At 34.6% G+C, this 25,475-nt stretch overlaps 1 protein-coding gene across 4 annotated transcripts; it reads right to left on the bottom strand.

The window, feature by feature from the left end:
* Positions 1-3,226: 3,226 nt before the first annotated feature.
* On the bottom strand, positions 3,227-24,552 carry LOC123556216 (protein sprouty homolog 2-like). 4 transcript variants are annotated; one of them, XM_053542508.1, is made up of 2 exons: positions 24,454-24,552; positions 3,227-7,485 (listed from the first exon to the last, which is right to left on the bottom strand). In XM_053542508.1, the coding sequence occupies exon 2, from the start codon at positions 7,409-7,411 to the stop codon at positions 6,578-6,580; it is 834 nt and encodes a 277-aa protein (XP_053398483.1). In that variant the 5' UTR covers positions 7,412-7,485; positions 24,454-24,552; the 3' UTR covers positions 3,227-6,577. The 4 variants fall into 4 exon arrangements, with proteins under 4 accessions (XP_053398483.1, XP_053398481.1, XP_045202738.1 ...); XM_053542506.1 differs by having other exon boundaries at positions 24,336-24,502; XM_045346803.2 differs by lacking the exon at positions 24,454-24,552 and adding an exon at positions 24,197-24,316.
* Positions 24,553-25,475: the final 923 nt, after the last annotated feature.

Here is a 25,475-nt window from a genome sequence, read left to right as displayed (position 1 = left end):
ATGTCGTGAGTCTGTCCGCATTTTCTGATTTACCCGGTGATAAATGTCGTGTGTCCGCCCGCATCTCATGCTTTAGCTGATGATAAATGCTGTGAGTCTTCCCGCATCTCCTGATTTACCCGATGATAAATGTGAGTTCGCCCGCATCTCCTGGTTTACCCGATGATAAATGTCGTGAGTCCGCCCGCGACTGCTGGTTTACCCGATGATAAATGTCATGAGTCCGCCCGCATCTCCTTGTTTACCCGATGCTAAATGTTGTGAGTCCGCCCGAATCTCCTGTTTACCCGATGATAAATGACGTGTGGCCGCCCACATCCCCTGGTTTACCCGATGATTATAGTGTTGTGAGTCCGCCCGAATCTTCTGTTAACCCGATCATAAATGACGTGAGTCCGCCCGCATCTCGTGGTTTAGCTGATGATAAATGTCGTGACCTCGGTTTGAAGTTTGATTGCAGATACAAATTGAGAACCTTGCTTCAGTCCGATACAAGTATAGGGCTTGATTTAGTTTCTAGTTCAGTTGCTGAAACGAAAGTACACCTTTCCTGTACTTATTTCTCTTGACATTTTTATACTTTAAATCCACCGATACATATCAAAGATTTTATACCCACTAAATGCGTTTATGATTTATGCTATCTTTATTTTCAATTTTAGATTCGCATCAATGTCGTCTGCTCGAACATGAACTTCAAGAATTTTATGTAAATGAAATAAAATCATTCGGGGATATAAAAGGGTGTAGATCTTTATGACTAATTTTAGAAAGTTGTTTTTGTATCATTAGGACTAATGAAATTAAACTAAAGTTGAAGTTTGAAACTCAGTGTTCCCCATGGCTTAATTCCTTCATGCCGACAGAGCCAGAGCGCAGTGGATTAAAAAGAAACAAGCGCCAAAAACGAAAAGCTTTCATAACAGTTCAGAACGTTGATTTCGTTTCAAAATATCATTTTATTACAAGAACGAGGAGGAAATTCCATGAGAAAAAACATCCCGAAATATTTCATGAAGCTGCCAAAAAAAATCCGATCGTCTGCTGTATACAGGAAATGACGTCACGGAGCCATGTGTATGTGATTTATAGAACAACTGTATCTGTTTACTTCACTAAAATATGAACTGATATGCCGAGTTCACATACAATCTATTTTATACATAACAAAATGCTAGCTGCTTCTAGTCTGTTAAAATGGCAGGCAAATTGACTCATCTGGATAAAGGCAGTCTGTTCAGATGAGATATTTCGGCTCTCAGCCTGTCTCGTGCACAAGCCTGGATAAGATCTATCAACTGACTCCCCTTTCTTTGGGAAATTTTGTAATTTTGCTGAGAAACAATATCCGAACGTTCTTGCAATGGTCTGTGGAATGAACTCCCTATGTCTTTTTAATATATTAACCCTTATCATGCTGGACACGATTGAGTCTGCCTTTGCGACCAGTGCAGATCATGATCAGCCTACTGACCTGCACTGTTCGCCGTTCAGTCATTATTTCTCTGGTTAGCATCCCTATTGTCTAAACTGAAAGACGGACAAGTTCATTATAGTAATTTAGCAGGGTAAGGGTTAACATTATTATTATTAACATTATTGGGAACAGTATCACAACATGTTCTTGAATGGGTGGGCAGAATGCGTGGCCGAAGCCTCGAAAATAATATATCACTGAATACTTTTACTGCCGTTAAGTTTGCTTGTCAACTGAATGTTTCCAGGGCCCCTTTTTGAGTATCATGTTATATTTGTTGCATTCATTTATCTGAGTGCTTTTTTCGCGGTCATATTTTTGCTACAAACTAAATGACGGCAGCTGAATGCATTAAAGAAACCTATCAAATGGCCAGTAAATATATGATACTATTATACGAAGTGTATATGACTGAGAACTTGCCAACTTTTGAAAACTTCTAAAAACTTGAATTTACTGTGGTTAAATTATATTTCTAATACACTTAATTTCTTTTTGATGCAAACATGTGCATGAAGCGTGATGAATACTCCATCCAGTCGTGTTTCCTCTAACATAATTATTGCTTACTCAAACGCAAAACACAGTGTAACGTACCATACATAAATTACCGGTTTGTCTATTCAACTGGCTTAGGGTTATTCGGACAAGGTGCTTCAATGAATTGTGGTTATTTATTTGGCAAAAACATACACAAACAGCCAGCAGCCAAAACCGCAACTTGTGTTTCTTGTCGGGTCATTCGGTGGTAAATAAAAACACTTACATTATTAGTATACGGCGATAGTATGCACTATTTCAGAGACGAAACTTATTCATGATATACAGCCAGATCGCAAAATACTTTCAGTCTCAGCCGAGTTTGATAATGCAACTGTAATTTTCATTTATATCTAAAGTGCATCCTTAAAATTTGATGTTACCTTAATGACAATTTTCAAGTGATGGTCAGTCTCAGTTGAAGTAAAACTTGTTATCAAAATTTCAGTCTCAAAACTCAGCGAGACCGAAAAATGTAGGTGTGAACACGGGGCCAGTATATATAAATAACCTTGAAAGTTTTAAATTCTCGTTACAGGGGAGTTATTAAGCAAAACAATGATCGAACAATATTAACTTTTACGTCCATAACCTATCCATTTTATAATCTATGGAATCGGAATATTGTCTGTCCCCGGCCAGTTGCAATATATTCTTACAATGCAGCTTTAACAAGTATTGGAAACCATTTGTGTACGCTAGACTGATGACATGCATTGATATGCAAGGACGGACGAACGGACGAACGGGATTCATATTCACATATTGGCGGAGGTATCTGACTTCAGCCTCGTTCAGAACCGCCGCGACCATTTCTTTCAAATTGATAAATACCATTAGGCTAGAAGTAACCAAATATAAATTCTATAGCTTTCGTGAATTAATTTTACACTGTTACAGGCTCGGGTGTGTAGTACAGATTCAAAATACATGTACCCTTGCACCTTGAAGTGTACACATGTGGGTGCTGATCTAGACCATATACTGAACGTTACAAAATCATCTTATCACCTCCAACGTTATGTGACTTTCAACATGGTACTATTGTAAATATTGGTTGAATCTGAATTCCAGAAGCTCGAAAGTCGGTTAGTAGGTGTCAGAAATCGATCACTTGTCTCTTCACTGGGACTATGGCGGCGTAAGCGGCCAAAAAGTGATATATTAACAGCTGCTGTTAAAATATGAAAGAAAACACAAAGACAAAAATTCATTTTCAACAGAAACTTTCTTTATACACCGTTTCGTTAACAACAACAGCACTGTATGCATGTACAATGTTGTACTAATATATATAGATTTTATACTTATATCAATATTTACATTCAAGTATGTACCTATTTTGGTATATGTCCATCTTAACAAAAGGGACATAAACTTTTCTGTGCAAGTTTTCAACATCATTTACAAATGGTGCACATAGTGTACACTTACGTAACCTTCATAATACAGTAACAGACTGGGGTAACATTAAATTATGGCTCCAATAAATTTTCATATTTTGTGAAATCTGAATTTTCCTCTATAACAAAATCCAGGTTAAAATGGCTGCTGTATATAAGAACAGGAAATTTGCTTGAATTCTTTCCGTAGAAATCAGGTCAGAAGACAAATGTTTTGGAAGGGAGCCAGTCTACAGAGTAATAAAAGAGCTTTTCTTTATCTGTAATTCTGTGCACTCACAGAATGGTAAAAAAAAAACTGATTTTTTTTTGGTTCCTGACATTAGAGAATTGTTTGAATGCACCAACTGTAACTGGCATGGTTAACATCCATGCTTATATAACAAACAAAACTATCACAATGAAATATAATGCCAAATGCAAATAACAAACATGAACAAATGGTCTGATATGGGGTTCAAGATGAGGAAAAATGTGTGCCTCTGTGTCACACCCTCTGTGTCTCTCTGTCACACCCTCCGTGCCTCTCTGTCACACCCTCCATCATCTCACACCCCCACCCCCAACAGCTAACTATATAGAGATATACACAGGGAATTATGGATCAGTTAAATTATGTTTATGAATTAATTTATCTCTGATGTAGAAGTTATAAAAATAAAATAATAATATTCATATGAAGATGTCTCCACCAGGTCCTAACCTAGTAAATAATGTATGATTTGTTAAAATTGTATTACTTAAAAAATTATCAATTTTATATCTGATATCTGAAATTCAATTACAAGCTGGTGATATAGAATCAATTAATTTTTGTCATGAAACATTTTTACAAAAAAATATTTCTGAGCCTAGTTTCTTTTACAAGTATTGAGGTAAATTTCTTCACAATTATATTTATTTTTCATTGACCTTGTACATTTAATGATAAAAATGCAGACTTTGTGGGTGAGTACAGTCTGAGAGTAAATGAAAAATGAATGATCACTCTTCTTAATTTTATATCTAACAGGTCACATATAAGTGTTAACAAGATTTTTTGGGTGAAATTAAAAATGACTCTTACTACAGAAAAAAAAGATGTTTTCTTTTTACAAAAACATGCAATTCAAGTTTAAATACAGTTACTGACAAACATTTAATACGATAAAAATAGAAAAAAATGAACACATTTGGATAAAGCTAATTGGATCATATCTCAATAATTAATACAGTTTCCCTTTTTTTTAGTTAAAGTTTCAAACACCAGTGTGGTCATTCTCCTTAGTGTAAAAAATATAGCTAATTAGCTTTTTATTTCAAATCATGCTCAAAAATGTTAACTTTTTTTAGATTTTATACCAGTATCAGGTGTCTTCTTTGACAAAAAAGAACATTTATCCAAAATATTCTTTCATGATGTCTGTTGTAGTGGTATAAATTCTGTACACTGCATTAGCAGATGTGTATTTTGCAAAAATGCAGAATTTCCTGCAAAAAATATGTATCAGGGAAGGGTTAACATTTTAACCCTTACCCTGCTAAATTTCTATAACGAACTTGTTCATCTTTCAATTTGGACAGCACCATTAACTGTGAAAAGGGGTGCTTACCTAAAAGATACGGACTGAATGGCAAACAGTGCAGATCTTGAACAGACTGCATGGATCTACACTGGTCGCAAAGGCAGAATCAATCGTGTCGAGCATGGTAAGGGTTAGGATACTGTTTAAATATTGTGGAATGCTGTCAGAGAAAACTGTATTAATTATTGAAAGGATCCAGTGTAACTGGCACTGTGTAGGAGATTCTGGATCAAACTTTCTGCATTTCTATGTTACACTCAGTGACTTTTAAAATTTGTAAAAACACACCAATCCTTATACACACCTGTAAAAATTCGAAATACCAAAGATTCAGCTATTTCCATGTTAAATTAAATTAACCTAACAGGTGCCCTTCAAATAAGAAATTAACAATGTACCAAAATATATCTGAGTTCAATAGAAGGGACTTACTGACTTTGTATACAGAGTAGTGTGCCTGTCAACATCCAGCATCAAGAATTTGTACCTCATTGAAGTTTGCAAAATTTTTAAAGTATACAAAACATTTTAGCAGATAGTAAAGCTCAGTAATCAAATTTAGTTTAAATGTAAGTTTCTGACTTAGAAATTTCCTTTGATAATACCTATTTTCTATGTATATTCATAGGCAGTCACAAAATACCTATTTTAACTTATTCTGAATCTCTCACAGGTTTTAAAATTTGTGATAAAGACTACTGAAATAAGTGAAACCAAAAACAGAATGTTCCAACCAGAATCCCCCAAGAAAATCTGAAGACTCTACTGTCTTCATTGTAACAAATGATCAAAATAAAAAAAACAACAACACTAACACTAAACTGTGTGCCCGACCATTCTGAAACTGTAAATCCAATACTTCTGGATAGAAAAACTCTTGTATATACTTGTACGAAATAAGAGCACATAAAACTATGCAAGTTTTAAACAAAAGCATGTTTCAAACATGTTCAAAACATCTTTTTTTAATATTGCCTGAATAAGAAAGAGATTTTGTAAATTGATACAAAATTAAAAGAGTTTCATAAAATGCTCCAATGCATAAAAAGTATAAACTTGCTATAAAAATTAAATATTCTTTAAAACATTACAAACCATAGACATATGATACTGTCAGTTCAATCACTGAAAAAAGAGATAGATTTGTACCAAAGCAAGTCTGAATGACTGTAACATCGTAAAATATTTCGTCCAGCTCTGCATGTAGAAAGCGCAGGCTTAGAACTTGCTGAACACATACCAAACTGAAATCCTGTTATTCCAGAAAAGTTATTTATTGAGACAGATCGTACACTTTATAAATATCCAAGTATGAAGAGAATCTGGGTATTTAAGAATTGCTCAATTTACACAGTACAAGTTGCAGCCAGCACAAAGATATTTCGTGCATTAACCCATTACAACATTTACATTCTATCCCAACTTTTGAATAATCATGGCACAAAAATAGTAGTTTTTGTTAAGTTCATCACAGATAATCGCTCAAATGTACACAAGTACGAGTCAAAACAGTATTGTAACGCTCGACTTCACAAGCCTCAGTAACAAGGTTGTAACAAAAAAATAAAAAACAACAACAACATAACGAAATTTCAAGTGTTTGATACAGACGAGCTTTCCCTGTCCGATTCAATCAGTAGGCCCCGATACTGCGACGATGAGTCCATTTTACTTCTTGATGACCTACTCTTTTTACCGCTTTGATTATTAGACTTGTTACTGCAAGTGCAGCCTTTCTTCCGACATTTATTATATAACGCTGTACACGCCATCAGTCCACACTTTGCTGGTGGATACAGGCATATGCATGGCAAACATACACTCATTGCTAACATACAAGTCCATCTCTCGCAACAATTTGGCTTGTCGCAGCAAGCACAAGGGTCCGATACACATTCAAAATCCGTATCTTGGTCGTCTTTCCAACAGTGGTAAAAACAACCTTTAACACAACACATGCACGTAGCATATTCCACTGCAGTCTCTGGACTAACATTTACTTTATCTCCACATAGCCATTTTGAAGGTAGTTCCCGCGGCGAGGTACATGCTCCACAACGACATTTGCCGCACTTACTACAAATTATTGAGTCCTCATCACTATTTTGAATTTCAAGTGGTAAATCCTTTTTTAGCGGAGGACTCGTCGAAACAGGTTGAGTTCGAATAATACTATTTTGTGTACTACTTGGAGTTCTATTTGGTAAATTTACACGCTCCCGTGGAGCCAATGTAACAACAACGTTCTTTGTACTCGTGGACCCCGATCCGAATTTACTCGCACTGTGGGTAAGTGGCGAGCGTGGAGTGTCAACATATTCATTTTGTTTTCTAGGTTGTGGTCGCACCTGGTCGAGTGTGATCACACCCGCAACATCAGCTGGAGGTAGTGTGTTGGTTGGCGGTTGGTAACGTGACGGCCTCATTCCACTTGTAAATAGTTCTGTGGATCTAACATATTAATATGCATTTTGTACAGGTTACATCATCGTAGGCATATCTGAAAAGAGAAAATGGAAAATGAATGTACAAATTTTTTAAACAGTCATAATTTTTTTCAAAAAAAGCTTAAAAGGTTGATTAATGACTTTATTACAGTAAAAATATTGTGAACAAAATCATTTTAAGGGTCAACTGCTTGAAAATCAGAGCACATATTACAGTATATGACTCATCCATTATAATAAAAGACATGTACTTGTACATATATCTAATTTCTATATCCATAGAAATGGAATTTTAATGTTGTAGCCATCTGGTCCAAACACTTCTTGAACTATGTAGATCATTCCAGAAATAATTTAATCAATCTCTTGAACAGTGCATACAAGACAAGTTGTATAAAAGAAAGCTGTCAGAAAAAAATCCAGCACTCCAAAACTAACAAACCTGCACAAAATCTGAACCCTCTAAACCAAAACTACAAAGTAAACAATGATTAAATAGAAGCGTTTGCCCATAGATTAGAGATTAAAAGCATTAGATCACTCTTACAGATATTTTAACTTTAGCTGCTTTTTATTTCCTTTTTCGAGACATTCATCTGAAAACCTTTCAGAAAGCACAAATAATATTGGTAGTCAGCCAGTAACTTTTTCAGATATCAGACTTTGTCCTGCATGTGGGAGGATTTTTTCTCCTTCATAGACCACAGTTAATATCGATCAAACATATTAAAGCTTGACACACAATTTCATCGCTTCGATGAATAATAAGTACATGTTTTATATTAGATATATGACACTGTACTGAGTGCAGTATTTCACAAGAAAATTGTGTTAAAGTAGTTTCCCAAATGTAATCTAAAACAAACAGGTCCCCTTATTTGTTTTTTGTTTTGTTTACTGGTTTAAGTTATGGTGACAAAAATTTTTGTGATATAATGGTTTAAAGAATCCATTATACCAAATACTTCTTAAGCATTCTTTTCAGTTAGCTTTACGGTCAATAATAAGTCATGTACTTTAAGAATATATTTCGCATTCCTTTTCACACTTAGCTTTACGGTCTAGAAATTAGTCATGTGCATTAAATGACAGGTTACATTATATCGCCCAGTTAATGCATTGTCCAGCAATGCATGTTTCAAAATTACTATATTGTTTTGACAACTGACTAACTGGATAAATGACAGGGTAATTATAAACACCCGGTCTTTTGATCACGCCGCATGACTCAAGTCACGAATCATTTCTTTCATAAGCAGAAGTTTTGAGACAACACTTCAGTATCATTCTGGTACTCAGTTAGGTTAGATGCGTATGTTCGATACTAGCAAAATGAATTAGTTAGATAAAGACCGAGGCAATTAACGTTGAAGTAATTATGTCGAAGAATTGAAGTTCTTGTAATAACTGTGAAAATGTTAGAAAATTATGATAGAGAATTCTGAAGAAAGACATTGATGTATATGTCCCATTTATTTTATGTGGTAAGCAACATAAACAGAAACGGTATCTTGGGCCGAGATTTCTTATCGCAAAATGGTGTTAGATTATATTTTGATTTAAATTGTTTAAAAATAGATGATGAATATATTGCTTTAGAGGAAGACATACACGTAGCTTCCGTGGTTAGACTTCGCCAAACTACGGTCCTGAGACCTAATACTGTAAATATTATAAAGGGAAAAGTCAGATATACTAATGGACTGAAACATAACAGAGTTTATGACCTAATGGGGATGAACAACTCCTTTTTGAATAACGAGCCAGGCTTGCAAATTGTTGATTCTGTAATTAGATTACATGGCCACAGGCAATTACCAGTCATGGTTATAAATAAAACACATAAAACTATAAAGTTAAGAGAAGGTTTTCCGATTGCTAGGTTAGGTGATTTAAGCCTAAGGGACATATCGTCCGTAAAATTAGATACTAGCAATCCATCCAGTGAAGAGGACATCTTTTCAGAAATTAATGTGCCCGAAGAACATTACGACTTAATATATAATCTGCTTAAAAACAATAGAGATGTTTTCGCGAAAGATGACTCAGAACTAACATTGACTGATACCGTTACAATGAAAATTGACACCGGGTCACACCCACCAATTAGACTCAGACCTTATCGCATTCCTATAAATCACCGCCAAGCAGCGGATGACGCAATAAAAAAAATGTTAGATGCAAACATTATACGTCCGTCCCATAGTCCATGGCGATTTCCTGTTGTTATTGTTTCCAAGAAGGACAGCAGCAAGCGATTATGTCTGGACTTTCGTGCATTGAATTTAATATGCCGTCAAACGTCTTATCCGCTTCCTCGTATAGATGATATCTTACCATTATTAGGAAAAAGTTGCTGGTTTTCCAGTCTGGATTTAGCTAGCGCCTTTCACCAAATACCTATTCAGGAACAAGACAAAGAAAAGACCGCCTTTGCCACGCCATTTCATGGACTCATGGAATTTAATTCCATGGCATTCGGGCTTTCCAACGCACCGGGTTATTTCCAATCATTAATGAGAGAAGTCTTAAAAGGCTGTGAATCTTTTGCTATCGCATACGTTGATGACCTCATTCTATTCAGTAAATCTTTTCAGGAACATATTGATCATATTAAGACTGTTTTCCAAAGGTTAAGACAACATAAGCTTAAACTTAAGTTAAAAAAATGTCAATTCCTACAACAAGAAACAACCTATCTCGGATTTACAATTGATAAAAATGGTATCCGTCCAGATCCGAAAAAAGTAGAAGCAATCCGAAAATTGCCACGCCCGCAATGTGTGCGCGACGTACGAAGCTTATTAGGAATGGTAAATTTTTTTCGTCACATGATACATAATGGTAAACAATCATACACGGAAATTGTCGAGCCACTTATCGATCTAACAAGAAAGAACGTCAAATTTAATTGGACAGTAGCTTGTCAGGATAGTTTTGATCAATTAAAAGATAGCTTGTCCATTATTCCACAGTTATCTTTCCCAGATCCAAGTCGACCTTATAGGTTATATTGTGACGCTAGCGATACTGTGATTTCTGCAATACTTACACAAAAATACGATGATGAAGATTCAGGTCATTATGTTAACGAAAAACCAATTTATTTCATTTCACATAGACTCAGCAGGACACAAAGGAAATGGCCTATCGTAGAAAAGGAAATGTACAGTATTCATTTTGCTATCTCAAAGCTTTCTGCATACCTTACGGGTGCTGAATTCGTTATATATACGGACCAGAAATCACTCATTTACCTATTTAACTCCCCCATGCAAAATAGAAAGATTCAAACATGGGCATTAAATATTTCTAGTTATAACTGCAAAATCGAGCATATACCTGGCCGACTAAATGTCATAGCGGATTTTCTCAGTAGGCCACCGGCGCTTAAAACCAACAATACAATTAATTCTGATGTCGACAGCGACCCTGTCTCTGATGTCAAGGATAACACGTATAGCTGTCAACCTAACAGCCCAAATTCAGCGGACATACCGGTCAAAACAATTAACGCTATTAATTCACACCAGTTAGATCTTAATGATCTGGCCGATAAACAGTTTATTCCGCAACAATCACACATAGAACCGGTTCCTTCCTTTTCGGATTTAAATTTGGTCATGGAAAAGATAAAGATCATACTATTCTTGAACTTAAAATGAGATTACGGCATGGAAAACCATCTAAAACTGAAGCTACCAAGTATATTGAACTTGATCAAACACTATATTACGTCTCCAATGTCGATGAAGAGCCGAATTTTCGATTATTCGTACCCAGTCACCTTAAACATTTGGTTATTAAACAATACCATGATGATAACGGTCATCAGGGATGTCAAAGGTTATTCGCAACAATTAAACAACACTATTTCTGGCCCAGAATGTTTAAGGAATTGTATGATTATGTTTCTCAATGTGTTGTTTGTCAGACAAGAAATCTTACTACCATTAAAACCCCTAGTAAGGAAACTGGTATACCCCCGTTTCCATTTTCTATTGTTTCAATTGACGTTTGTGGGCCATATCCTCAAACTTTATCGGGAAATAGGTACATCATTTGCTTTGTAGATAATTACTCAGGTTACCCGGAGGCATTTCCTGCTCCTGATAAAAGTACAAATACCATCATACATCTGTTTTTAGAGGAAATATACAGCAGATACAGCACTTGTTTAAGAATTGTAACTGATAATGGTTCGGAGTTCACTAGCGGCGCAATGCGTGACGTGCTTCAGGAATTAAACATAGAGCACATAAAAACTACACCCTACCTTCCATCTTCTAACGGAATAAATGAAAGATCTCATAGCACTATGAATGATATTCTCTCGAAAAAGGTACAAGACGATACACGTCAATGGGATCTCCACTTAAATATGACTCTCGCCGCCATGCGATTCACAGTTTCTACTAATTCTAAACATTCTCCCTTCTTCTTGCTTTTTAACCGTGACCCTATTCTACCAATTGATAATTTACTTAAACCTAGACGGAAATACCATGGTGAAGAGTATCACAAAATTATATTAGAGGAACAACATAGAGCCTTTTTAAATGTGCATCGTACACTGAAAAAGATAAAACGCAAGCGTGTTTTAAAAGCTAATGAGAATATTAAAGAGACAACCTTCCAAGTTAATGATCCTGTATATTATAAAAATTTCAACAGAAAAAGTAAGTTAGACGGAAAGTGGAAGCCCTATTTCAGAATAATTGAACAGAAAACTCCCTTAAATTTTATTATTAAAAACCAACTTGACAATTCAACGCACAATGTTCATGCTAACCAAATTCGTCTGGCTAAAATAAATGAATGGCCGATTCCCGCGCCTCCATCTGGAAGGCCGCTAAGAAAGGTTAATTATGCGGTTCCCCCTGCGAATTTAAGCAGCAGTGATTCCGACTCTGAGACTACTTTAAACGACCCATTACCCCCCATAACTAATAGAATACGCCAGGAGCGCTTAGATTCTGATGAAACAGACGATATTCCCTTAGCAGAATTACAAAAACAATTACGCAATAAAAACCATATTTCAGGTGAAAATATTAAGTCCTCAGATGACGAGATGTCTATTGATAATAAATCAGATGTTTCTCTCCCTTCGGGCAGTCAATTACCTTCCGAACTGTCATCGCCCGTCACGGAAACAGACGGAAACGTATTCGCAAATTATGATTCAGACTCGGACATCGCCCTTAGCTTGTCCGACAGTGATAAAATGCAGCTCAATGCCATTACTGTCAACCCGACTAAACGTCGGCGAACTAATCGTAAACATACGGTTAAACATACAGACTCTCCTACTGCTAAGTCGGGTGAAAAACATAAAACTATCAATCACATGCTCTTAAAGTGTCTTGCTACTGTATTGTAAAACAAACATAAAGAATGATAGTCATCTGCTCTTGACAGCTTGACCCTCAGTGACTTATGAACCCTTTTTACTAATTGTTTTTTTGTTATTCTTGTTTCAGTAAGGATGCATTACCTGCTATTCCTGTGCTCTTTTACATTGGTCGGTGCTACAGAAACTTATGATAATGTTATTTTTCAAAAGATAAATGAAGTCTCTACCACACGTTCGCATTGGAGCGTGGCTCTAGTTTTAGACACTTCGATTTTTAGTTCCTTTTTGGATCAAATTGACAAAGAAATAGAAACTGTTAATTCCACCACAGAGAATGTGAGCAACCACCTTAAAAACAACCCTAAGAACTTAGACAACTGTTACACCACACGGGTTTATTTGGTACCTTAAAAGAACCAGGATTTAAACGAATCTTCAAAACGTCGCGGACACAACACGAAAGAAGTACTACCAACTACCACGAGGCCACTATGACGAATAAAATGGAATAACAACACTTGCGATTTGGCAGACGACTGGAAATGGAACTGACGACCGATAAACCTCTTAAGACAGCTGTTAGAACCCCCATGAACAGAAGAAACGTACGGACAAGATGCAGTTTAAGGCTCGGCAAGGAAAGAGAACATCCATGGTGGACGGAAAAAGAAATCGATACTTCATCAGGTTAGTGACTGTTCATTTTAACTCGTATACCAACGATGCTATTCGGGCACTCTTAAGATACATTTTTGACTTGAAGAGATGTTCAGCTCTCTTTAACATTTTTTACAATTTTACAGGCGACCCTAAAGAAACTTTATTCTTAAAATTTTACGAATTTTCGTACCTTTAAGTCAATAATTAAGATTTTTTACAAGAATATCATATAGATTTTTTTCGAAAATGGTATATTTCATAAGGAAAATGCATTGTTGTTGTAAAGATAAATTTCATACAGGTTACTCATTAGAACATAAAATTGACAAGCATATGTACATAGTCTAGCTTCGTTTTTTGTTGTATTAAGTGAGGAATACCCTTAGGAAAGTAAAGTAGTTTAATTGCTCTCAATTAGTAAAATGACAAGATAACATTGTATGAATCATAACCCAAATGCTCTGAACTCCATGAGATTTTGAGATGACGTTGATAACGTCTGTGATGTGTGTGTAACGCTATATGTATTATTAAAATGTATCGTTGTATGATGTGTCAAGAACCATCATACGTGTAATGCTTATACATAGTAGAATGTCGCAAGAAATGCGACCGTTGATGAAACAAGAAGTTTCTTATTTTATGAGTCTTAGGGGAATTATGTCGCTAGGAAAGCGACCATGTACTGATATGGAACATGAAGTTTATTATTGAGTCTTTGAGAATAATGTCGCTAGACATGCGACCCTGGCAATCAGACCTAGAGATTGCTTCTTATGTATGAGTCTGAGTAGTTGCGGTTATATTTCAGTATGATTTAATTAATAGTACTTGTTAATTAGCTGGAAATTCATTAGTAAAATATTTCATTGCATTACTGCTATTTAACGCGGAATTCCGTAAAGAGAGAGAATAAAATATGTTTTTATGAGTCTAAGTGTAAGATTTAAGGACAAATTTGTGCATGATAAATACATAGTTTTTCAGCGTAGAGATAACTGTTATTAGAATTATTTTGAACATTTATGAAGAAACTAACATTTTGTATTTTACAATAAATGTATCCCGAATAGTTATTAGAGGTTTACGGAGTTTTTAACAGTCCTGACTTAAGGCGACGACGCTTTGTTACTAAAATGAAATAAAAACTATAAAAGATTGAAAAACAGAAAACAGGAAGCCAGATTTGCATACAAAAGAGATATTTATAAACACTCTATTGAGAGATTCTAAAAGGCATCCTTATGTAAAGTTCTTAGACAAACGAAACTATTGACAATGTTAAATAATTGCTTGTATCTTCATTAAACCGAGGGAATGCACAACAACAAGACTTCCTGGAGCTACACCTTAAACCTTCTATCAAAAGGACCTTCCTGAAGACGGGCAAACTATTACTCAACAAATAAGGCTATAATAATGTGAGGCGACATACGAAGATATTTCATGGCTGTTTGGAGAAAACTGACAAGCTGATGGGTCACCACTCTTACCAATCCAACTAAAATCAACTGCAGTGTAGAGATGTCAACCATGGAACGGGAATGAATGATGTCACTCTACACGTAAAAACAAGTATCGTTCCGATTGTTAAATAAGATTCTAGAACATTATTTCATTTTTAGCATATACTAAAGAGTAGATGTTTATTATTTCATAATAATATAAAACAGGTATCGGGATTTTTCTTATTAATATTACTTTTACGTATTTAATCGTATTTTCTAGAGATTTGTGACCTTATATGTTTCTTTATTATCAGTAAGTAACATTTTACGCAGGTCTAACTATTACATGGAGTATTTCTTAATGATAATATTCGTTTTGACAGGTATATTTCTGACAGTTATATTGTGTACAAACAGTTATTATTTTTTATTTCAGTTACAATCTTGAAGGCAAAACCCCTCTGGGCAAGGGAGGAAAAAGTGCATTTATAAGTGTAATTTAGCTCTGGATTCTTGTTAAAGTATTGTGAAAAATATTGTGAAAATTGTTTTCGCTAGTAATGCTGTGTTTTATTTCAATTTAATGGGGTTTTGACTTCAAAAAGCAAGAAAAACAATCTAGGACTGAAACAAAAAAGAAAACAAATTGAATATTCTAGGACTGAATCAAAAAATCTGTGAAATTGTGAAATTATATCTACGAATACTTTGTGTTTCATCTTATTCATTGATTGTGTATATTATATCATGCATTGATCTTATTATATATTATATCATGCATTGATCTTATTATTTTTGATTTTATGAATTCAATTGTGTTCTATTCTACTTAAAGGCATTAATCTTCAGTATTACGGCTAAAACTTTAAAAACAAAATTAAGTATATATTATCAGCCGGTTTTATGTATTACCTCATGTTTAATTTGTTGATTGCCTCATGTAAATTTTTGTTTTTGTTTTTATTTTTATTCTCTTATAGATAATTAAAAGAAAAACTCACAAGAAAGGGGCGAGTGTGATATAATGGTTTAAAGAATCCATTATACCAAATACTTCTTAAGCATTCTTTTCAGTTAGCTTTACGGTCAATAATAAGTCATGTACTTTAAGAATATATTTCGCATTCCTTTTCACACTTAGCTTTACGGTCTAGAAATTAGTCATGTGCATTAAATGACAGGTTACATTATATCGCCCAGTTAATGCATTGTCCAGCAATGCATGTTTCAAAATTACTAATTGTTTTGACAACTGACTAACTGGATAAATGACAGGGTAATTATAAACACCCGGTCTTTTGATCACGCCGCATGACTCAAGTCACGAATCATTTCTTTCATAAGCAGAAGTTTTGAGACAACACTTCAGTATCATTCTGGTACTCAGTTAGGTTAGATGCGTATGTTCGATACTAGCAAAATGAATTAGTTAGATAAAGACCGAGGCAATTAACGTTGAAGTAATTATGTCGAAGAATTGAAGTTCTTGTAATAACTGTGAATATGTTAGAAAATTATGTTAGAGAATTATGAAGAAAGACTTTGATGTTTATATATTATCGTAGCATATAGGAAATATTAAATAGTAGTTATTATAGAGAACAGAGTTGTTGTTGTTGTAGTTAGAATAGTGAACTTTAGACCCTGTTACACCACATTTTATGCAGAAATAATTTAAACACAAAGGTCAGATCAATTAAGCAGTAAAGTAATAGTCAAATATTACCACATCTAAGGCCACTTTTTTTCCTATTCAAAGCAAAAAGATGGGACTACTTTTGCTCTATCTGAACTCAAATTCTTTTTTCTTTTTTTTATTAAATTTATGATTAATGTCAAGGGGACTGTTCTAAAAATTTCTTAAGGAAACTGTTCATGTCCAAAGTTTTCAAATAATGTATAGAAAAACAGTGTTTTAACGTTATTAATACAGGGAAAGAGGTTACATGTCCGCGAAATTATTTCACAAGGGCGATGTATAACCGATTTTGAGTGTATTAATTTAGGTAAAACCCGATTTTGCTATACATTATTTCGATTCTAATATACAGTAGATAAAATATAGTAGTGCTCTTTCTTGGCCGCCAAAAAAAAAACATTGACGTCATTGCACTTTAACGTGACGTCATTTTAGCATAAGTGCGTTTAAACAGAAACAAGCATATATATTAGAATTGTCAATAAAAACTTTTGCCAAGCACATTCACGGAAGTAACTTTTTAATACTAGGATTTCAAAAATCTGTAACATTTACTTTATTAAAGATGTCCCTGTTTTAACACAGATATTGCTGTTCAAAATGAATTCATGACACTTTGGTACAGATAATTTTATCATCAACTTAAACAAAATGTCATCCTATTTCCTATGGGCTTATAATAGTTTGTGACATGAATTTCGATCTAGGTCAAAACAAGCATACATGAATGTATTCAAGTACGAATACTATCTAGGTAAAACACAAGCATACATGAATGTATTCAAGTAGAACACTTGATTATTATCAGAATCATTGATAAAATCTAAAACTAGTCTCAAATTGCACTGCATTTGAGTTTGTTTGTCTTTTTTTCCTACTAAAAATTACAACACTTCCCTCAGACTTTGACAATGTTTATCATTATTAACAAGTTATGTGTTTAAATCCTAAAAAAAATGTTCTGTTCCATTCTGTTCTATTCCTTAGCCCTAACATCATACAGAAGCCCACAGCTGTTACCCAGCATTCTGATTCTGACTGGGTTTTATGGCGCCTCAACACAGCACAGGTTATATGGTGCCAAACTGGACTAAACATTTTGGGTTCACATCTCATAATTATGCACTTTATGCAGTCAAGATACCAAAAAGCCATATTTTGTCTCAAATGCGGAAAACCTTCATTAAATCAATTAAGTGTGTGTACTATTTTAAACGTAACACAAATGTCAAAATATTATTTATATTACATTATAAGCTTGGTTCCTATTTTCAAATCAAATTTGGGTCTACATGTAGCTTACCTGCAAACAGATTTCTCTACGACTGAGGTAAAGCCTCAGCTTTAGTTTAAAACTGATAAGAAATCCTACCAACCCTGTCAACTTGCATAATAGAATATTTGAGCCAGCTGACCTGAATTTTTATATGTTTTTTGTGATCTAACTCTTGGAAGTCACATAATTATATCTTATGATTAAGATTCGTAACTTAATAGTTTCAATGGAATCCCCTGAATGATGGAAGTTTAAGCCATGCTAACCCTAACCTAACTTTTATGTTAAAGTTAAATGGGTGAAACTTGCAAAGAACTTTACTAGAAAAAACAGCCTAGCTTCAAAGAAAGTATGAGCCATTTTCCTGAAATTGTACCAAATGACTTAAAAGGTTGATCCCTCAAAGGAATCCCTTAAATTGTTTAGTTATAGCAGAGTGCCTGAGACACAAAGTGTTTGGAACGGATAGACAAACTAACATACCGTACAGATGGGCAATGGGATTACTTAAGCAGCTGTACAGTAGATAAACCTACTATTAACACTTATCATGCTGGACACAGTAATTCTGCCTATTCAGTCAGTATCTTTTTGGTAAGCACCCCTTTTAATAGTCAATGGTACTGTCCAAATTGGAAGATGGACAAGTTTATTATAGAAATTTAGCAGGGTAAGTGTTAAATTAACGAGCGTACTGCGTGATACCAGCACTATGTATATTGGAACCTACATTTGTATTCCTAATTTAACCATACACGATCACTGAAAATAATTTTCCCATTTTAACAAATCAGAACTTTAAAATACACCACACTGTAAATCTTAATGCATAACAAACCTGAAAACTTGAAATGTAAAGTAACTTGATTTACAAAACATGACCTCTTATTTTCTCCCATAAAACAGATTTTGTATCCTCTAAACATTTACTGATCTCCTATAAACTAGGTCAGGCGATAAACAACATCTTTTCAAAAACCTGAAGGAGGCTCTTGAAAAAAACTCAACAATATATGTTTACAATTCTGAAGGAAGAATAAATTAAAACCATATGTCTCTCAAAATGCATGAACATCTACCCAACTGCAATGTGTGCTTGCGAGGAATGGTTAAAATTTTCAAGTGCATCTATCTATTTTTTTAAGAATATAAAAAAACACAAGCTCTCACCAGTAAATATAAAACACAAATCTTACATTAACATGAATTTTTTGCTCTCTCTGCAGAAACTGGGATCAAACAAGTGGGATGATACGCCCCGATATTGCAGCTTTATTCAAGGACCTCACAGCTATCTCAATGCAAAACTTTCATTGCACTTAACTTGTTTCTAATAAAACTATGTTTTTTGGAATGGTAGGCACTTTTAATGGCAATTACTGGGTCATAATTTCTCATTGGCAGGAAGTTCTTTTTCCCTCTTAATTTTGACCAAAAAATAAATAAATAATAAAATCCCCAAGTTTCAATTGCAGAAAAACATCCTAAACCGAAGTTTTTAAAAAAATGTTATGGAATGTCGAGCTTTCTTTTTTCTGTTAGAAGGAGTGGGACTTGTTTCAACAAAACAAGTCTAAACAATTAAGAAAAAGATAATAGTTTCCAAAAGTTGCAAATTAATTCTACATACAGAAGACTGAACAATGAAGAACTTTTTTGTTCTCATCCGTTTCTTTTGTTAGAATAGTTTTCGAGCAAAATGTTAAAAACATGTTTTTTCCACTGGGTAATGATCTTTAATATTTCAACGAATAAAATGACTGAGAGCGGTCACATGAAAAGGGGCCATCTGATGACAACCTTCTGAATTCTTCATTTTGCAGATCAGTAATACAGTGTACATCTTGGTATTCTTACAAATTTTCTCTAAGAACAATTTAACCATGATATGCAGTTGCAGATTTAACTTCAAAAAAAAAAAAAAAATACAAAAAATTATCACCTTTACTATGAATATTCTGCATGTTTGTACATTTGAAGTGAAGTCATACCTTTATCATAGTTTATGTCACATTAAGTCACATTACACACCTGCATGTCATATATAATTAAATTGTTTCATGTAAAATTGTCATCCTACCTGTTTGACTGGAGTTTTGATTAATTTCAAAGTTTGGTCTATATATTATCATATCAAATTCATCCTAATGTTTTAATATATATATTTTTTACTATGATAAAACAGATTGCACCAGGACCTGTACTGTTTGTGTTGACAATGGTTTTTGACAGTATTTCAGTTGATGCAAATGGCAGCCTTGGCAGGTGACCTAACCAAAGCTCCTACAAATAATGCTCACTCCCTTACCCAACCCCATACCTGCAAAACTTGTGAGTACATGATAAAAGACTTTGGATAATTTGTTTGCTATCAAAATTTGCTGTGCCGAGCTTTGTGCTCTACCAACTGAGCTAACCACCTTTGTAACCATTTAAGGTAGTTCTGCAGATCTGAAAAACCTGAAGTGGTGACATAACATCATTTATCCTTATCAAAACATAGAATAAAGCCCAGACCGGGCATAGGGACACAATAAATGGCGACCTTGTGTTAACAGATAAAACTGAGAGCCTTTCTATCTTTCCAAATATTAAAATTATATAAAAAAAATAACACATGATTAGGCCATAAAATTGGCTTGAAATTTGCATATCCTTTCAAATGTCCCTAAGTATCTTAAAAAGAAGCACAGTCACGGACCTATACAGTTTATCTAAGCAAATGAAAGACAATACACAAGAATGTTTCCACAAATGAAAATGCAATTGTCACATTCCCACTGTCTCTCATTATGTAAACTTGACTGAGGTAGAACTGTATATATTTTTTTTTAAATTGATCAAGCACATGACTCTATTATTGGCAGAATTTTCTTTGCGAATCTCGATGTTTTGAAAAATTTATGAAATTCTGTATTGTAGAAGTAATTTTGATCTGAGCATGCATAATCACCATAACTGATTGATTAATCAGTAGAACAACACTATTAGAATTTAGTATTCTCAGAAACTGAAAGAGGCAGCAAAGGTGTGTCTGTCTATGTGTGTCTGTCTGTGTGTGGTGCTTGCGGGAAGGGGTGGGGGAGGAGGGGGTCAAACTGGCGATAACACAGCAATACGTTAACAGTGCTCTTACTGAAGGGAAAAGTGGGGTGTGGATGAAACATACCATGGCCCTCTAACGGGAAGGAAAACAACCTGTGATCATGTTCAATGGAAAGCTATAATAAATCCAGATATTTAATAAGTGTAAATTCAACAGTAACAGTTCTTTTAAAAATTGTCTTTAAGAAGCAATAATTGTTTCCAACACAATTTAAACTAAGATTAGGGAACACAGTATACACAAGTTTTCTTTGGAAAATTTTTAACTAAACTGCATGGACTAGACTTTGTCTTACATGTCAGCACAATTTATAAATGCAAGGTATTTTCACTATTTCCTCATGGACAGTCATGGTTCCAAACTATGTTCATAAATTTGAATTCAAGGTCAGTTTTAGTTTATACTAGTGTTTAAACTTTTTTGCTTGATCATTGTTGATTGCAGTAAAACCTTTAAAGTTTATTTGAATCACGATCTAGTCTGTTTCCTGGTGAAAAAACTGTTCTTGTGTTACATGAGGTGTAGTTGTGACCTGTGAGACTCCAATCTACAACCTCAGGATTGAGCATCTGATATCTTACCACCCCTCCTCTTCCACCCAGTTTGAACACCTCAGCTTTTTTTACAGTATTACAGACCTTTATTACTCTAGCCTTCATCATGCTGGACACGACTGATTCTGCCTTTGCCATCAGTGTAGATCATGATCAGCCTGCACATCTGTGCAGTCTGATCAAGATCTGCACTGTACGCCATTCAGTTGGTATCTTTTTGGTAAGCACCCCTAACAGTTATTGGTAATGCCCAAATTGAAAGTTGGACAAGTTCATTATAAAAAATTTAGCAGGGTATTAAAAGGCTAGTGAAACTGCTATATCTCAGGCACTATTGTGGCCCGAACAAGTTAAATGAAACAATATTTGAAAGATGTTCTCTAAATGAAATGAATGTCACAAAGCTGAGTAGTGTTTTCCCCACATTGTAAAGCTTTTAACAGATGGGTGCAGTTAATGAAGTACATTTTTTCTTCTCTAATTAAGACCCTGTAGGTATAATCTGGTCTAGACTTAATGACTATTGTATTAAAATCAAATTGTGTGGGAGGCTCATATATATGCATTACTGTTTTATGTTAAATTCATATTTATTTTCAACTACAAAATTTCAGAGATTTATCTGTGTTTATCATTTGCATGAAAAATAAGTTTAAAGGTAACAACATTTATATCCCTAACAATCAGGTGTGTCCTGTTGCAGAACACCAGATACTATAATAATTTAACAATTTTATCACTTCATGAACTCAAATGCTCATGGCAAGCCAACCTTACTCATTAATGTTGATAAGAATGTCATGCAGATTTCCCTAATAAATTATACAAAAACTGCTTTAAAAGAATAAAACTATGCAACATTTTATAACAGTGTTTGGCTTTATTTCTATGCACATATCAAGAAGTGGTCTTTAACCCTGACCTTGACCTTTCCCAGAGACTGCAACCACACCTCTCTTGGCACAGACTAAAATCTGAAATTCTCAAAAATTAAATTCAACTTCATATGATGAGATCATATCTCTCAACTTTGCGAATAGGGAGAGGGGCATCTCCTAGAATATTTTGTACCAGATATCTTAGCTCTGCATATCAGAGCTTTACTTTAGATCTGTGAAAGTTTGCAAACTTGTGCCTAAAGGGAGATGCATCAACTAATAACAGTGAAATATGTATGTGTACCAATACAAAAACCATTTCTAAATGGGATATCAAAGTGTTTGCTGATGAACTCAGCGGCTGTTCTATTTTACTGATTGTTGTATATTGGTTGTTAAGTAATAAACCACATAGAAAGCATCATCCACTGTAACATACATGTAGTTCAAATAATGGGACAGTAATAATTTGCAACTCTTTTACTAGTCACTATCATCAGACTGGGATAGCAACTACAAATTATTAAAATATCAGATCCTGAAGTCACGTCATCTTGATATTTAAAGTAGAATAAGTAATGCTGACCCTGAATCATTTATTAATGGACCCGTAATGACAATCAGCAATTTACGTGACATTTTCTTCCAATGCTACTTTGACTTTCTTCCACTGCTAATGAAGCTCATACAAGCCACCAGACCAAGAATGCCCAAGTTCTACTTAGACACAGAGGATACGTAATCACAGGAAAATTACTAATATACATTAAGGGTCCATTACCACGGAAGGACACACCTGACGCTGAGGCTGAATTATCAGACAGGGGCCCAACACCCAGCAGAACAGCATACCTTCCTATATGATCTGACTGGCCTGGCTCGAGGCAACAGCAGTGGGGAATTAACATTTATTTGTGGTTTTGATTTTCAATTTATGACACAAGGTCTCAGGCATGATGTCCTACTTTATTAATTTAGTGTAATATGTGTAAAAAATATTTGAATCACATTGTTTTAAAAATTCTGCGTAAATCCTTAATTTCCACATTTAGTGCATTATAATAGATCTACAGTTTATATATTTAATGACTTTTTATTTGATAGTGTAATTTTTGCTTTGAACTGAAAATATATGGATTTAATAAATCAATTTAATACGTTATGCATAAAAGCTTTTTGTTGATACATTAATTATGGGCCAGTGTTCCATCTGGTCAAAAGGATGCCCTGATTATACAATAGAAATACATCGGCTTAATTAATATTTAACAAACATGAATGTAATCTCTAATGGGGGGCATTAACTGACTTTGTTACCGTTAAGAGGCACTATAATTGGTACAGTTCATTAGGTTTTTACAACTGTTTATCAGACCAGATTTTAAAAGAGGCCCTTGGATCATCCTTAACTATTATCTCATTAAATATGCATTTATTACAATAACTCTTAAAGAACTTGGCGTCCATGTATACTGCTAAATATACCATGCTTTCGTTACAAGTTGATTAATTCAGCGTTTCATTCACAGGAGTTGAAACAAAGAAATTCAGCCAAATTTCCACAAATCTGCACAAAACATTCCCAGCTACGAATATATACGAAAAATCCAAAAACACAGCATATCCGACATTGAAACATAGACAACCTACACATGTAATATCCAGAAGTTAACCACTCCACTCTCCATTCATAAATTCCAGAAAACTTGTCCAACAAGAACGACTTGTCAACACAGCCGCACACAAAAACATCCGTGAAAATTCAACAATCCACATAAATTGATTACCTAAAAATAGCACAGAACCATTTAAATCGATAAATCCCTTCGTTCCCGCATCTTTTAGTGGGTGCAGCATAAAAACACGCACTTGTTCAATAAACGTTAGCTGGCACGTAATTCGGTATATTATTTAGGCGAAAATTACCTCAATATTTCCAATGCTTGGCAATAAAACAGTATTCCAACAAACACTTCCTTAATTATGTAGAAGATGACACAATTAATAACTTTATTTTCGCGAATTAATTCCTTCTTTTTCGTACCTTATTGAAACGCTCTCTATATTAGGAGAACTGTGTGTAATTCGACACTGGCTGTGACCTCGTTTCTCCCCCCTGAGATTTCCGGTCGAATCCATTACGCGCAAATGTTAAGGGGTGTTTGCTTTTTACAATGTGGAGATAAGTGTATAGGAACCAGTAATTTCGAAATCAACACAGTTTTCAGTTGTTTCTCTAATAACTGAAAATGCTTTAATATTACTAAAATGTTTGTTCATCCTTTTAATTCACGAAACGGCTGAAATTATATGTAACCTAATTAAGAATGAATACAGTTGAGTTTCCTACATGTCAAAAATCGAACAGTCCTAATGATATCAAAGTCACGTGATACCCTATGCAAACAAAAATCGACCGGATCAATGAATTGGTTGAGAGGCACATCCGTTCCGTATTATCAGTCAATTTTTAACCTCTGACAGCTTATCATTTAGATTTTGAGCTATAGAAAGGGATGATTTTTGATGAGCGTGTAACAGGCAGACATTAATAAAACACTGATCATAAGTTTAAGCTTAATTTACAAACATAAAAATAGTTTCTTTCCGGGCATTTAAATATTAGAGGTACACGAAGGGGGAAATTAGCTGCCAATCATAGTAGGTGCGGAGAATCAATTATCACGTGATCAATACCGTGTTTCATTGATAAAGAGGGTCGTTCAAAAAGTTGTAACTGTGACACTGACCTATTACTACTTGTAGTGTAAGTGAAACACACAATCTTAGAATCTAAGAACGCAGGGCTAGGGGATTTTTTTGCTACAAGTTTAATACTCCAAATTCAGGGTCTGTCTTAAATATACCCATTTATTTACATTTCCCCCGCTAGTCAGGGATACATGGGGGCGTGTGAACTGAATGTGATATAAAGTGACCTTGTATCAGAGCGCCAAAAAAAAACAAAACAACAACAACAAAAACTGACGTGTGTGTGTGTGGGGGGGGGGGGGGGGGGGGAAGGGGACACAATTTTTTAAATGCACCATGATGATGTATACATAA

The sequence above is a fragment of the Mercenaria mercenaria genome, chromosome 5 (assembly GCF_021730395.1).
Source record: "Mercenaria mercenaria strain notata chromosome 5, MADL_Memer_1, whole genome shotgun sequence".
NCBI classification, from domain to species: domain Eukaryota; kingdom Metazoa; phylum Mollusca; class Bivalvia; order Venerida; family Veneridae; genus Mercenaria; species Mercenaria mercenaria.
The sequence above is the reverse complement of the archived record's forward strand: the minus strand, read 5'-3'. Positions and strand labels throughout refer to the sequence as shown.